The sequence below is a fragment of the Pelodiscus sinensis genome, chromosome 2 (genome assembly GCF_052426305.1).
Source record: "Pelodiscus sinensis isolate ZL-2025 chromosome 2, ASM5242630v1, whole genome shotgun sequence".
Lineage (NCBI taxonomy): Eukaryota > Metazoa > Chordata > Testudines > Trionychidae > Pelodiscus > Pelodiscus sinensis.
This window is the reverse complement of record NC_143053.1, coordinates 6093681-6106867: the sequence shown is the minus strand read 5'-3', so window position 1 is coordinate 6106867 and position 13187 is coordinate 6093681. Positions and strand designations below refer to the sequence as shown.

The 13187-nt window shown below is 50.7% G+C and overlaps 1 protein-coding gene across 9 annotated transcripts in view; it reads left to right on the top strand.

Moving 5' to 3' along the window:
- ADGRB1 (adhesion G protein-coupled receptor B1) overlaps positions 1–13187 on the top strand; it is a 423364-nt gene that overhangs the window by 370031 nt on the left and 40146 nt on the right. For all 9 annotated transcript variants that reach the window (XM_075920015.2, XM_075920016.2, XM_075920018.2 and 6 more), the window contains one exon: positions 7890–7956. In XM_075920015.2, the coding sequence (XP_075776130.2) occupies positions 7890–7956 (67 nt within the window). The remainder of the gene's footprint in view (positions 1–7889; positions 7957–13187) is intronic.

The following is a 13187-nucleotide window of genomic DNA, read 5'->3' as shown; positions in this document are numbered from 1 at the left end:
CGGTTTGGGGCAGTGACCCGAAGCCCCGCACTTTTGGGAGCCCTGTGGCGGCCGCCTGAACTGTCCTATGGATGGTGGCCAGGGTGGCCTGTGGGGTTCCCTGGGGGCCTGGTAGGGAGCAGCAGCAGGGCTCCCCCCTCCCACACACACACACTCGTCACAGCAGTGGGAGCTGGAGAGACCCAGCAGCCTGCTCCTCTCCGCCCCATTTCCCTCTCCCAGCCCCACAGCAGCGGGGATGGGGTGGGAGTGGAGCACAGACGGGGTGGGTGGGGTCTATGGTGGGGAGGGGTGTTGCCCCAGTCCCTGCGCCCTCCTCGGGTCGGCCCCATGCAGGGCCACGGGGAAGCAGGCCCTGGAAATGAAGGGGTTATAAGACGCAGTCTCTGACATTTGTGTCAGGATTGTTTTGCCAGACCTGCACGCCCCCCTCCCTCCCCTCTCCCTGCCTCTGCTCAGCATCGGCCGCTGCCTGGAGTGCAGGGAATGAAGCTGCGAATGGGCGCGCTGTGCTTAGCTCCTGGTGACACCGCCCAGGGCTAAGGGAGAGCGCCGGCTCCGGAGCGCAGGGTTACGGTAGGAGCCTGGGCGGAGATGGGAGATACTCCCCCTGACATAGAGCCGGGGGGGGGGGGAGTGGGGAAAAAGGGAGCGCTGCCTCACAGACCGCTCCAGAGACACTGCAGCTTGTGCAAAGGGAGCTCGACCCCAAGGGAATCAGTGACCGGCTTCCCTTGCCCTCCCGCCCCAGCACAAACGGGGGGCCGTGAACGGAGACACCCACCCGGCTCCTCTGTCATCAGGGCTCTGTGCTTGCAAAGGGCCCAACAGGCTGCTGTGACATCAGCCTGTCAGCCATGTGGAACGCTGCCGTCCGGCTGCCACTCCTTGCTCGAGTTAGAGGAGATCAGACTTCCCGGCGTGAGGCAGAGCAGCCTCGGAGCCCCCCGTGGGTGATGACTGCACCAGTCCTGCCTGGGTGAGGGGCACATCTTGGTCAGTGCACGTGGGGAGAGGGCTGTGAGCAGAAGAAACCATCCATCCATCTGACATTTCCATTTAAAAAAAAAAGCACCGCTCTGCAAAGCCACTGAGGGCTTTGCATTCGTGTGTGTGTGTGTGTGTGTGCAGTCCTCACCACTGTTCTGGTCCCGCCTCTGCGGTGACGCCTACTGCAGCTGTTTTCGCGAGTCGCTCAGGGAAGCGCACGGAGATCATTTGCAAAGAGCCCGTCCCCTGCAAACATCTGTTGCCGTCAGTTAACGGGAGAGAGAACCGATCAGCCACGGTGCCCGGGGGACACAGGCTTAGTTTAACCCCTCGGGGGCTATAGACACATCCCGCAGCGTGGGCCTGGCTGTGCGCAGCGTGGCGGCAGGACACGAGGCAGGCCAGAGCACGGTACAGGAAGGACCAGTTGGGAGTTGCTCTGAGCTCGCTGTAATTGGTAGGCAGCAAAGGCTAGCGGAGCTCTGAGAGCGTGGCTGAGTGGAGGCAGGGATGTGCAATCCACAGGTGGCTCTGGAAGAGGAGGGGAGAGAGTGGGGCATGTCCCTGTAGGGCCCATCGCATTAGCACCTCGCTAGCTCCCTCTTGGGCACCACGGCTTGCCTGTGAGAGTGACCTGTACCCCGGCAAAACCCTCCCAGGGACTGAGCCTGCAGCTGTCTCCCTTTGACTCCAACAGAGCAGGAAGTTCTGTTTTCGTGTGGCACTGCCATGCACCGTTAAAGACCTGCTCTCGGTGCACAAGGATGGACACGGCATGAGGTGCCCCAGCGGGCACGGTCAGTGAGAAGAACAGAGCTGTGCTAGCAGGTGCCCCTGTCTCCCCTGAGCAGCTCAGAGCTTGGCGGATGTCATTAGTGATCCATTCGGCCTTTCATTTGGTCATAGTTCTGAGGAGTGGCAAATACCTGGCATTTAAACATCCCCCTTTTCACCAGGGATCTCAGAGCATTGGCTCAGGATTATCCCCATTGTACAGAAAGGAAAACCGAGACCCAGAGGAGATAAGTGACTGCCCGAAGGCCACAGATGTCAGTGGCAGAGTTAGGAACAGAGTCAAGGTCTCCTAACTTCCTGTTCTCTCGGCTAACCCATTGATAGATTGGTGCCTTTCTTCCATATGACATTAACGCACCTTATGAAACTCTCCCTCCATGGGCTTCTTTATGCCCACTTCTGGAAAACAGTCACTTCTGGAGTGGGATGGGACACATCAGCATGACACCAGTTAGAGTCAGGAAGTGACGTGTACAGCGGACTGAAGCCCTTACCTCCCTGGAGCGTGGTCCGAATGGTCAAGAGAATAAGAGTCCCCATTCTTGCACAAATGCACGTCTCCCTGCAGGGTGAGGCCCTTGCTTTTCATCCAGGGGATAAAATCAGCACTGGGCTGGAGACTCAACAATGCTTGAATCCCAAGGTAAACTTCCGCAAGGTCTAGGGTTGTTCAGACTTGGGGTTTTGACTGGCCCTTTCCTCTCAACGGAGCTAATTCTCAGAGTGTAGCTCTGGATCTGCGCTTCCCCGAGCCGTGCGGGGGCTTGGATCTTTGGATGTTGGTTTGTGCCCACTATAGAGACGTGAGAGTCAGCAGCAAGATTTGGAGCTGGTGTCTAGATGGGTCGGGTTGGTTCAGACCCATCGCTAGACACCGAGTCGTTGTGAAATGCTCTGCGTTCTGATCTTCGGGGAGCCTTTCTGGTCTCGTCAGCCTGATGTTTCATCTTGAGCCCGTGCCGTCTTGAAGGAATGGAAGGGACAGGACCTTTAGCCATGCTCCCCAAAGTGCCATCCCATTGGTTTAAACTGTGCACAACCTGACAGCCCATCACAGCTTTTAATGGGATGCCATGAAATAGCTTGTCCTGCACTCCCTTGGTCGGCTTTCCGAAATGCCGGTTTGCAGGGAAGAACCGCGGAAGGGGATAAGAGCTGACATCTGAACTGTAAGGGACTTGACAATGTCCCTCTAAGCTTTTTTTAACGCTGCGATTCTGACCAGAACAGTAAGTGCGTTAGATCAGGGAGCCGGGCATGCTCCTGGAGCTGTGTGTGTAAGGCAGACACAACTCATCTGAGTGTAGACTTTGGTTCTCACCCTTGCATTCGGCAGCAGCTTGTCTTTTGATCTCGCCTGCAAGGGAAACATCCAGCGGAGTCAGCTTAGTGCTGCCAGGTATCTGTAAATGTCTTACAAAGCAACATTTTTGTATCTGGGTGCTGTGGGAATGAGCTGCCGTGTCTGCATCATCCAGTCGCACTTGGAATCAGTGCATGGCCCTACACCTCCTCGTTTGGGGAGTTAACGTAATCAACATATTGCTGGGAGAGAACAGGGCCTGAGGTCATTTTTGAGGGGCTCTTTCAGCTGGCAGGACGGAGCCATGTGATCATCCTGAGGCTGTGTCCAGACTCCATGCCTCCGTCGACGGAGGCATGTAGATTAGCCAGATCGGAAGAGGGAAATGAAGCCGCGATTAAAATAATCGCGGCTTCATTTAAATTTAAATGGCTGCCCCGATCTGCCGATCAGCTGTTTGTCGGCAGATCGGGAGAGTCTGGACGCGATGCCCCGACAAAGAAGCCTTTCTTCATCGACACAGGTAAACCTGGTTTCACGAGGCTTACCTGTGTCGATGAAGAAGGCTTCTTTGTCGGGGCATCGCGTCCAGACTCTCCCGATCTGCCGACAAACAGCTGATCGGCAGATCGGGGCAGCCATTTAAATTTAAATGAAGCCGCGATTATTTTAATCGCGGCTTCATTTCCCTCTTCCGATCTGGCTAATCTACATGCCTCCGTCGACGGAGGCATGGAGTCTGGACACAGCCTGAGATCCCAGAGAATTTGTTCTGCATAAAAAACGGACTTCAGAGTTTGTCCTTATTTATGTTTCTGAGGCTCATTGATGGGCCGTTTTCTTGGGCGCATCTTTCCCTGTGCCAACGTATCTCCTTCATTGCTCAGTGCTCTGCTTTTGAGGTGCTTCCCAACATCCATGTAAAAGGGAAAAAAACCTTCTGACTTGTTTTTAACAACGTTTGATAGAAAAGCCTTCCGGTTACCGGGAAACCCACTTGCCATCCTTCCCCTGCACCGCGTGGGTGTCCCAAGTGCAATAAACCCTCCGTCTGCCTAGCGGCCATTTACCCTGTTCTGTTGAGTGCATGTGTGACAGCCACCCTCTTAGCCAGCGTACAGGGGATTGAACTGGGGAACCGCCAGAGCTAAAAGCAGGAGCGGCTAGGGTGTGAGCGAAAGCAACAAAACTCTGTTGATGCGGGCTGCAACAACTCATCGCCTCTGTGGCTCAGCAAGACAGGGCCCCACACTCTCACTGGAGGGTTCACATCCATGCCTATGGCTTAGAGCAGTGCAACTGACAAGCTTTGAGAACACTTCCCCACGTATCCCAGAGAGGACCCCCACCCCAGAGGCGTCCCAGGGCCCCTCTGGGTGAGGAGAGTCAAGCAGTGGTCTGCTTCACGCCATGTGGTGCCACGGTACAGCCGTGGGTTTTGTTCGTGCCCACTACAGAGACATGTGAGTCATTGATGAGATTTGGAGCTGGTGTCTAGAGGGGTTGTGTGGGTGCAGACCCATCTCTAGATACTGTGTCAGTCATAAGAAGGGCCACACTGGGTCAGACCAAGGGCCCATCCAGCCCAGTGTCCTGTCTCCCAACCTTGGCCAATGCCAGGTGCCCCAGAGAGAATGAAAAGAACAGTTAATCATCAGACGATCCATCCCATCACCCATTCCCTGCTTCTGACAATCAGAGGCTAGGGACACCATTCCTGCCCATCCTGGCTATTAGTCATTGATGGACCTGTCCTCCATGAATTTATCTAGTTCTTTCTTGAACCGTGTTATAGAATTGGACTTCACAACATCCTCTGGCAAGGAGTTCCACAGATTAACTACTTGTTGTGGGAAGAAGTACTTCCTTTTGTTTGTTTTAAACCTATTAAATTTATTTGATGACCCCCTAGTTTTTGTGTTATGAGAAGGAGTAAATAACTTCTTTATTCACTTTCTCCACACCAGTCAAAGTTTTATAAACCTCTATCCTATCCCCTCTTAGTCACCTCTTTTCATGACCAAGAAGCCATGATGCAGGTGGGGAGCACTCCACATTAATCTTTGCCACAGAGCTCTGAGTCCCCAGCTCTGGCCCCTCTATTATAAATATATCAGCTGCCAGATGCTGGCACAAGATCCATATTCTGGGCAAGAAGACTTTCCTCTGAAAATGACTTACTGGTTAAATCCACTGCTGTACAGTGGGCCAGTACAAGATCGCAGTACCAGTTCAGCTCCTGGGGAATTCAGAAAAGGATTGGACACAGAACAGATCACAAAGGGGGCTCCAGGAATGCCAGGAGCAGCTGCTCTCAGTCGGTCTGTGGCTCGTGATTGGTTATCTATGTCTAACGCCAAAGGATATTTTTCACTTCTGGTCTAGACACTGTCACGATGTTGTGGTGTGCGGCTAAACAGCTGGTATGTTCCACCCCAGATACGGCTGCATTTCAGTGGTGCTGACAGGATCCCCTGCGCATGCCATCCGTAAAGCCCTTTAGGACCCGTCAGTGGAAGGTGTTCTGGAAACGTTAGCTGTATTTGCATTAATTTCACGGGGTTTGTAGCATCCCAAGATCCTGATACGCAAGCAGCTGAGAATCGCTGCAGTTGGCTAACAACTGTCTCTGGAGTTTCCTGCCTGGAACCACTGTAGAAGCCAGCCTCGCCCTCTCCACATCTCTGCCACCAGCCATCCCATCTGACAGCTTTGCATGAAAGCGCTTCAATTAAGCGCTGTTATACAGCGGTCCAGGCAGTCAGAAAGGATGAGGGACAATGCTTGGCGATGTGTGAATTCCCCTTCAGAAAGCCTGACATTCGAAGGGAGGAGAGGGGCTGCCAGGGATGTGGAGGGAACAAAAGCCCTTGTCAATCTGAATCCTCCCAGCTAATTGCAGCGCGGGACGGAGCGCTGTCAGTTCCATCACTCAAAGCTTTTCCGTGCAGGCTGGCGGGGTAGCACATCACTGCCTGCCTCCTCCTCCCAGCTCCCTTCAGCCACCGCTCTCCCCGCTGTTGAAAGGTGACACAGGGGAGCAGCTCCCAAAGGTAGGGCTGCACTGAGTCGTAGGCACAGCACGGAGCTGGGTGTAGGATGTAGGCAACACGTTCCAACGTAGGGTTCTGGGAGGCGGGAGGAGTCAGGCATCCCTGGGTCACAATTATCCCCTGCCTCTCTCTTGCACGTGTCAGGGAAGTCAGTTACCGCAGCCCTTGCTGGAGAGGTGCTTGCTGTCCCTTTGTACCTCTGTTGTGGTTAGAGCCGGTTACACAATGTCCCAAAGCCCAGTCTCCCCTTGGAAAATGCTGGTTTGATGGCATGGAAAGTCCTTGTGGGAATGCATCGATTCCAGCCACATTTCGTTTTTAAATAGACAGTGGGGTGAAGCATTTTGAGAAGGGGGAAATGGTCCAGAAGTTTTGATGGACCTGAAATGGAATTTTCCTGGGACATTCCAAAGGCCAAAGTTTCCTCCCAATTCAGAAAAGAAAAGTCATTCTGCAATCGTGAAATTTCCCTGTGAACTGAAATTCTGGTACATGTACCACTCCAGTTGTTACTGTTCATTCCTTATAGTATTGGGGCATTTGGTAACCCTAATCAAGCATACAGGCCCTGTTGTGCTGGTCTCTTATGGACAAGGGCGCCGTTTTGGGAGAGTCGGGCAGCAGAAGTGCGCTCTGGGACGCGGCTTGCTTTTCATCCGGTTCCCCGGGCGCTAAGGGAGTGAGGGGAAAGTGCTTGCAATCAGTGCATGCTTCTCATACCTGGCTGGTGAGCTCCCTTCACACCCAGCCAGCTGCGAGAGGCATGCATGGATTGCAAGCACCTTCCCCTCACTCCCTTAGCAAATGGGGAACCAAATGAAAAGCAAGCTGCATCCTAGAGCGCACAGCAGCTGCCCCCCATACCTTCCCGAAACGGCACCCTTGCTTACAGACCAATATTGGGGACACTGACAAGATTCCCCACACCAGCCCCTTCTGCTCCAACTTGGAGAGCAAGAGGTTGCACTGTGTGCCGATCCGAGGATCAGGATACATACAGGTCCTTCTCTGGCAAAGAAGTGAGGTGAAAACAGCTTTCTCCTTTTTGCTCCCCCTGCGTGGCTGAGCAGAACAATGACTTGTACATGTTGAAATGGGTTTTGCAGAAGGGGGTACAAATTGACACAGATTTTCTTTTATTTCAATGTGAGCATTTTTTGACTCCTTTTTGCGGACAAATCCAAAGAGCTTAGATCACTTTGTGCAAGTCCTGAGAAGCCAGAAATGAAACTGACAGTATATAAACACGATACCGACAAGGGCTGGGTGCCATTTTCTGGCTGAAACTATTTTGCCCTTAAAAGCGCAGATTCGACAATCCCCGAAATATTTAGCAATTCCTGTCGAACTGTTTGCATTGAGAAAAGCAGAAAGAAAAGGAATCTGAAAAGAATCAGCATGTTTCATATTGACATTTTTAAATGGATCATCTCTTTTTTCAATTCAAAATGACTTTTTGGTTCAAAATTCCTTTTTAAAAAATTAAAGAATGTGTAAAAAAAAAAAGCCTTCAGACATTACAGTCCAGGCCAAACAAAACATGTGTCCCCCCCCCAACCACATTTTTTAGATTTAATGATTTGCCTTTTTTTTTTCATGTTCAGCTCCACCTGAACTGATTTCCCCTGGATATTTAGAATTGCCAGCATGCCACAAAATCAGTTATTTGTCCAGTACTAGCACTGTCCGTATGGTGTTACACCTTCCAACATTGGGGCTGACTTCTTTTCTCTCTTCTTGTTTTCCAGCTGTTGGCTGTCACTAGAAGGAGGCCTTCTCTATGCCTTTGTGGGACCAGCGGCTGCAGTTGTTTTGGTATTCAATGTCACTTGAAAGTTTTCTTCTTATCCCCTTATGTGCCTTCCTCTCTCTCTCTCTCCATCCCAAGAATCTCCCTCCCCCTCCCCCACCCAAATTCCTTTTTGTCTCCACTCCAGGAAAAACAGCCTTATAGGAAAAAGCAAAAGGAGCAGAGGCCAGAAAGGTGCTGGTGTCACTAGCCCCCCCAAAATGCCACATGCACCCTCTGACTCTCCTAGGGCAGGATTTGGCTTGGAAATGTAACATCTCCACTCTGATCCTCTGTCCTAAACCAAGCCAGTTAAAGCTGCCACCTTGCTGCCCAAACTGAATGGAATTGCAGGGCCATGGTGGGAAACCCTGACACAGCCTCGTTTCAAAGTTGCCATTTCCCATTGAGATTGGATCAAGCTAGGCCAGTACAGCCAGCGGGGATGCGATCGCTCTTCCAGTCTGGAAGGGCCTGTGGGAGAATTTCTTTTTCAGGGGCTCAGTGAAGCTCTGAAATCAGTGGTCAAATAGAGCTGAGCGGATCCTGTCTTGGTGAATTGGCTAGACCCCTCGGCTTTCAGCTCCCACGGGAGAATGGCTCAGTATAATCGAGGGCACATAGATGGGGACAAAAGGAGAGGAGATGAACCTAGATCCCATCTCTAATAAGGATCCGTGGTAGTGATGGAAAAAAGACTTCAAACCAGTAACTGAGTCAGTGCTTAAAAATCATACAATCATAGAATTCTAGGGCTGGAAGAGACCTCAGAAGGTCATCAAGTCCAGCCCCCTGCCCAAGGCAGGACCAATCCCAACAAAATCATCCCAGCCAGGGCTTTGTCAAGCAAAGACGTAAAAACCTCTAGGGATGGAGATTCCACCCCCTCCCTAGGGAACCATCCCAGTGCTTCCCTACCTTCCCAGGGAAATAGCTTTTCCTAATAGCCAACCTAGACCTCCCCCACTGCAGCTTGAGACCATTGTTCCTTGTTCTGCCATCTGCCACCACTGAGAACAGCCTCTCTCCATCCTCTTTGGAACCTCCCTTCAGGGAGTTGAAAGCTGCTATCAAATCCCCCCTCACTCTTCTCTTCTGCAGACTAAACAAACCCAAATCTTTCAGCCTCTCCTCATAGGTCATGTGCTCCAGCCCCCTAATCATTTTGGTCGCCCTCCACTGGACCTTCTCCAGTGTGTCCACATCCTTTCTATAGTGGGGGGGCCCAGAACTGGACACAATACTCCAGATGTGGCCTCACCAGAGCCAAATAAAGGGGAATAATCATTCTCTAGATCTGCTGGCAACGCTCCTCCTAATGCACCCTAATATGCCATTAGCCATCTTGGCTACAAGGGCACGCTTTTGACTCGTATCCAATTTCTCATCCACTGTGATCCCCAGGTCCTTTTCTGCAGAACTGCTACTTAGCCAGTCGGTCCCTAGCCTGTAACAATGCTTGGTTAACTGTTTTGGGGGATCTGAGGTGGCTCCCAAGCAGCCGGTTGTCACCCCAAGCTGCAGGGTCTGCTGTATGTCTACTACTGCAGTGACTGCAGCACGGCGCAGCAGCCGGCTTCCCAGGAGCAGGGCTGGCAGCCAGGAGCCAGTGTGTGCCGGGAGCCAGCTTGTAGTAGGACAGAAGAGTTTAACCTTAATGGAAACTGATAAGCTGATGCTTTTTTCACTGCATGGGCTCTGCGTGACAATCCCACCGTAGCATAGGGCGTGGAAAGTGATTTTTGGGGATGTCCAGAGAAACTGGAGTCGTTGTTGCTTTTGCTGTGGTATTGAACAAGACACAAGGGAGGGAGGGGACTTAATCCTTCAGTTTGTCTTAGAATGGGAATCTCTTGGACTTGAAAACAGAAGCATGGTGCTTCTCACCCTGTACATATCCTTTAGGAACCTGTCCAGCCACCTGCACTGACTTCTTGGGTATGTCTAGACTACGTCCCTCTATTGCCAGAGGGATGTAAATTAGACATACCAACATTGCTAATGAAGCGGGGATTTAAATATCTCGCACGTCATTAGAATAAAAATGGCCGCCACTTTTTGCCGACGCGGCAATTTGCCAGCAAAAAGCGGCAGTCTAGAAGGGGCTCAGTCAGCAAGGAAAGCCTTTTCCGACCAATCCCTTATGCCTCGTGCAACAAGGTTTCAGGATCGGTCAAAAAAAGTTTTCCTTACCGACCAATCCCTGTCTAGACTGCTGCTTTTTGCCAGCAAATTGCCACGTCGGCAAAAAGCGTCGGCCATTTTTATTCTAATGAAGTGCGGGATATTTAAATCCCTGCTTCATTAGCAATTTCGGTATGTCTAATTTACATCCCTCTGGCGACAGAGGGATGTAGTCTAGACGTACCCCTTGTTTCTGCGAGAGAAGCTCATGATTTCTGAATGCATTGGGTTGTCCATGCTGAGGTAAATCGAACGGGCCTCTCTACATCCCAGGGACAGGGAGGAAGCTGAATCCGTAGGGCTGGTTCTTCGAACTTCTTGCTGCCCAGCAGAGAGAATGCATTGAATGTAATAACCTCAGGAAGACACCCCCTCTCCGGAAGTCAGGTTCTTTTTAGTCACCTTGGAGTTCTCGAGCCTGGAGGGTTCATGCTTTCAGACTTTTTCCCCGTGGACATGGCACGTAGAAATTTACTTTCTTGCGAGTCAAAGCTGCTGCTCTCGTGCAATTCTGTGACTTCAGGAGAGGAGGCTTTAGGCAAAGCACGACCTATTGCAAAGCTCAGGACAGCTCACACGACAGATATCACTATTTCTCCAGGCTTCTCTCTAGCTGGATAGCTCTTCCATTATTTCACATTCCCTTTTATCTGGTTTATTCTTTTCTGGCCACTCAAGGCGGTTTCTCTCTTGGGCTTTATCTACAGAGAGAGAAATGACCTGCAACCCAGCCACAGCTGGCACAAGTCAGCTGACTTATGCTCACAAGGCTTGGGCCGTGGAGCTAACATTTCAGTTAGGGCTTTGCCGAGCCCCAGATTTTCCAGCCTTGGAGTCTAACCCCCGTGACCTCCAGCCAGCTGACCTGGGGAGCGACAGGTTTTTTATCCCCATGTGCACACACCAGTTATCACTATTGGTGTTAAAGTAGCATCCAAAAGCCTCATGCAGGAACCCATTGTGCTGTACACTCACACTGGCTGTGTCCACAAAAAGTGCTTTTGCGCAAAAGTGTCTGTGCCAATCTAGACGCTTTTTTCCACAAATGCTTTTAACGGAAAACTTTTCCGTTAAAAGCATTTGCAGAAAATCATGCCAGCCTACACGTAGCCACTGAGAACATAAGAACATAATAAGGGCCATACTGGGTCAGACCAAAGATCCATCTAGTCCAGTGTCCTGTCTTCCAACAGTGACCAATGCCAGGTGCCCAAGGGAGATCGAAGAAAACTAGTAATCATTAAGGGATCCTTCTCTTGTTATCCATTTCCAGCCTCTGACAAACAGAGGCTAGGGACGTCATTCCTACCCAACCTGGCTAATAGCCCTTGATGGGTTAATATGGCTAATAGCCATGGACCTAACCTCCATGAATTTTTCTAGTTCCGTTTTGAACCCTGTTCAAGTCTTGTCTTTCACGACCTCCTACGGCAGGGAGTTCCACAGGTTGACTGTGCGCTGCATGGAAAAAAACTTCCTTTTGTTTGTTTTAAACCTGCTACCTATTCATTTCATTTGGTGACCCCTTGTTCTTATGTTATGAGAACAAGTAAATAACTTTTCCTTACTCTCTTTCTCCACACCAGTCATGAGACACAGTCTCTGCCCCAAAGAACTTACAGCTTAAGGAGGCCGACAAGGGGTGGGAGAAAGAGGAAGTGGCATTCTCCCTGTTCTATCAATGGGGAACAGAGACTTAGAGAGAGTAAGTGGCTTGGTTAGGTCACTGTTGCTGGTTCAGGAGAGATAGCTCAGTGGTTTGAGCCCTGGCCTGCTAATCTCAGGGTTGTGAGATCAATCCTTGAAGAAGCCATTTAGGAATCTGGGGCAAAATCTGTCTGGGATGGTACTTGGTCCTGCTGTGAAGGCAGGGGACTACACATGATGCCCTTTTCAGTTCTAGGTGATAGGCATCTCCATTCATATACGAGGAATTGAATCAAGAATTCTCAGCCCCACCTCTGTGCCTTGGCCACAAGACCATCCTTCCTTTGATCAAACTTGATGTTCACGCTCAGAAATGTCTTTAGGGGGCCATCTTCCCATCTCCAGGAGCATGTGCATCTCTCACTAATGCCAGCAATGGAAGAAGGCCTGACAGGACTAAAATTTGGCTGTGCTCCCAAAGCTGAGTTCTGGCTGTACTCACCCGATCCTGGCTAGGATATCCCCAGGGATAACACTTCCCTGCATGAAAGTATGGTGGCAGATTTCTGCCTGGAGACTATTAGACAGAGAATAATTATCAGCTTCTTTCCTCTGGTTATCGCAAGGGCTGGATCTCAGACTTGCACATTCATTTCTTGGCATCATCTCTGAGATAAAGAGGGGAAGCTATGATGCACGTAATTAAGAGCGGCTGTCTTTGTAAGCAGGTTCCTGATTTACTCCAATGCTTGTTTTGCAAAGGAGCACGGTCGTGATTTTTATTTGCCGAAATATCTTTTATTGATTCAATTATTGAGTCCCACTAAATTACAAGCGCGTTTCTGGAGATAAACGATTAGAAATGATTTACCGTGAGATTACATACGCGCCTCTGAGTTGCGGCTAAAAATTCTATCAGCGACCCAGTGAAATGTGCCTGTTATGCTGCTGTATTTACCAGCCGCCTGCAGAGATAAGCCCTGGATTTACCAGCTGTGTTTCAGGCAAAACACACTTGTTAAACTCTTAAATGTACCAAGAAATGGGCACCTATTAACATGCTAGGGACTCTCAGTAGTAGACCAACAATGCACCCCCAACAGAACACAGCCTTTGTGTTGGATCAGCCCACAATCGATTTCCTGCAGGTATCTTTGGCTGTGCTGCTCAGAGTAGCTCCATGTCATTGCAAACCCCATGTTTTCACGGAGCCGCTCACCCGCTGTGGCTTTGGATTTGTTTTTCATATCTCTGCGGAAGACAATCCTGTGACCCAGAAGCTGTTCCCAGCCCGATAGCAGTTTCCTGGAAGGAAGCAAAAATGTCTAACCCATAGAAAACGAGATCGGATTGAGGTGCACCCACATTCTCATTTGGGCTGGGTCCCTGCTTGCAGCACTAAAGCCGGAGCTGTTGTAGCTTTACT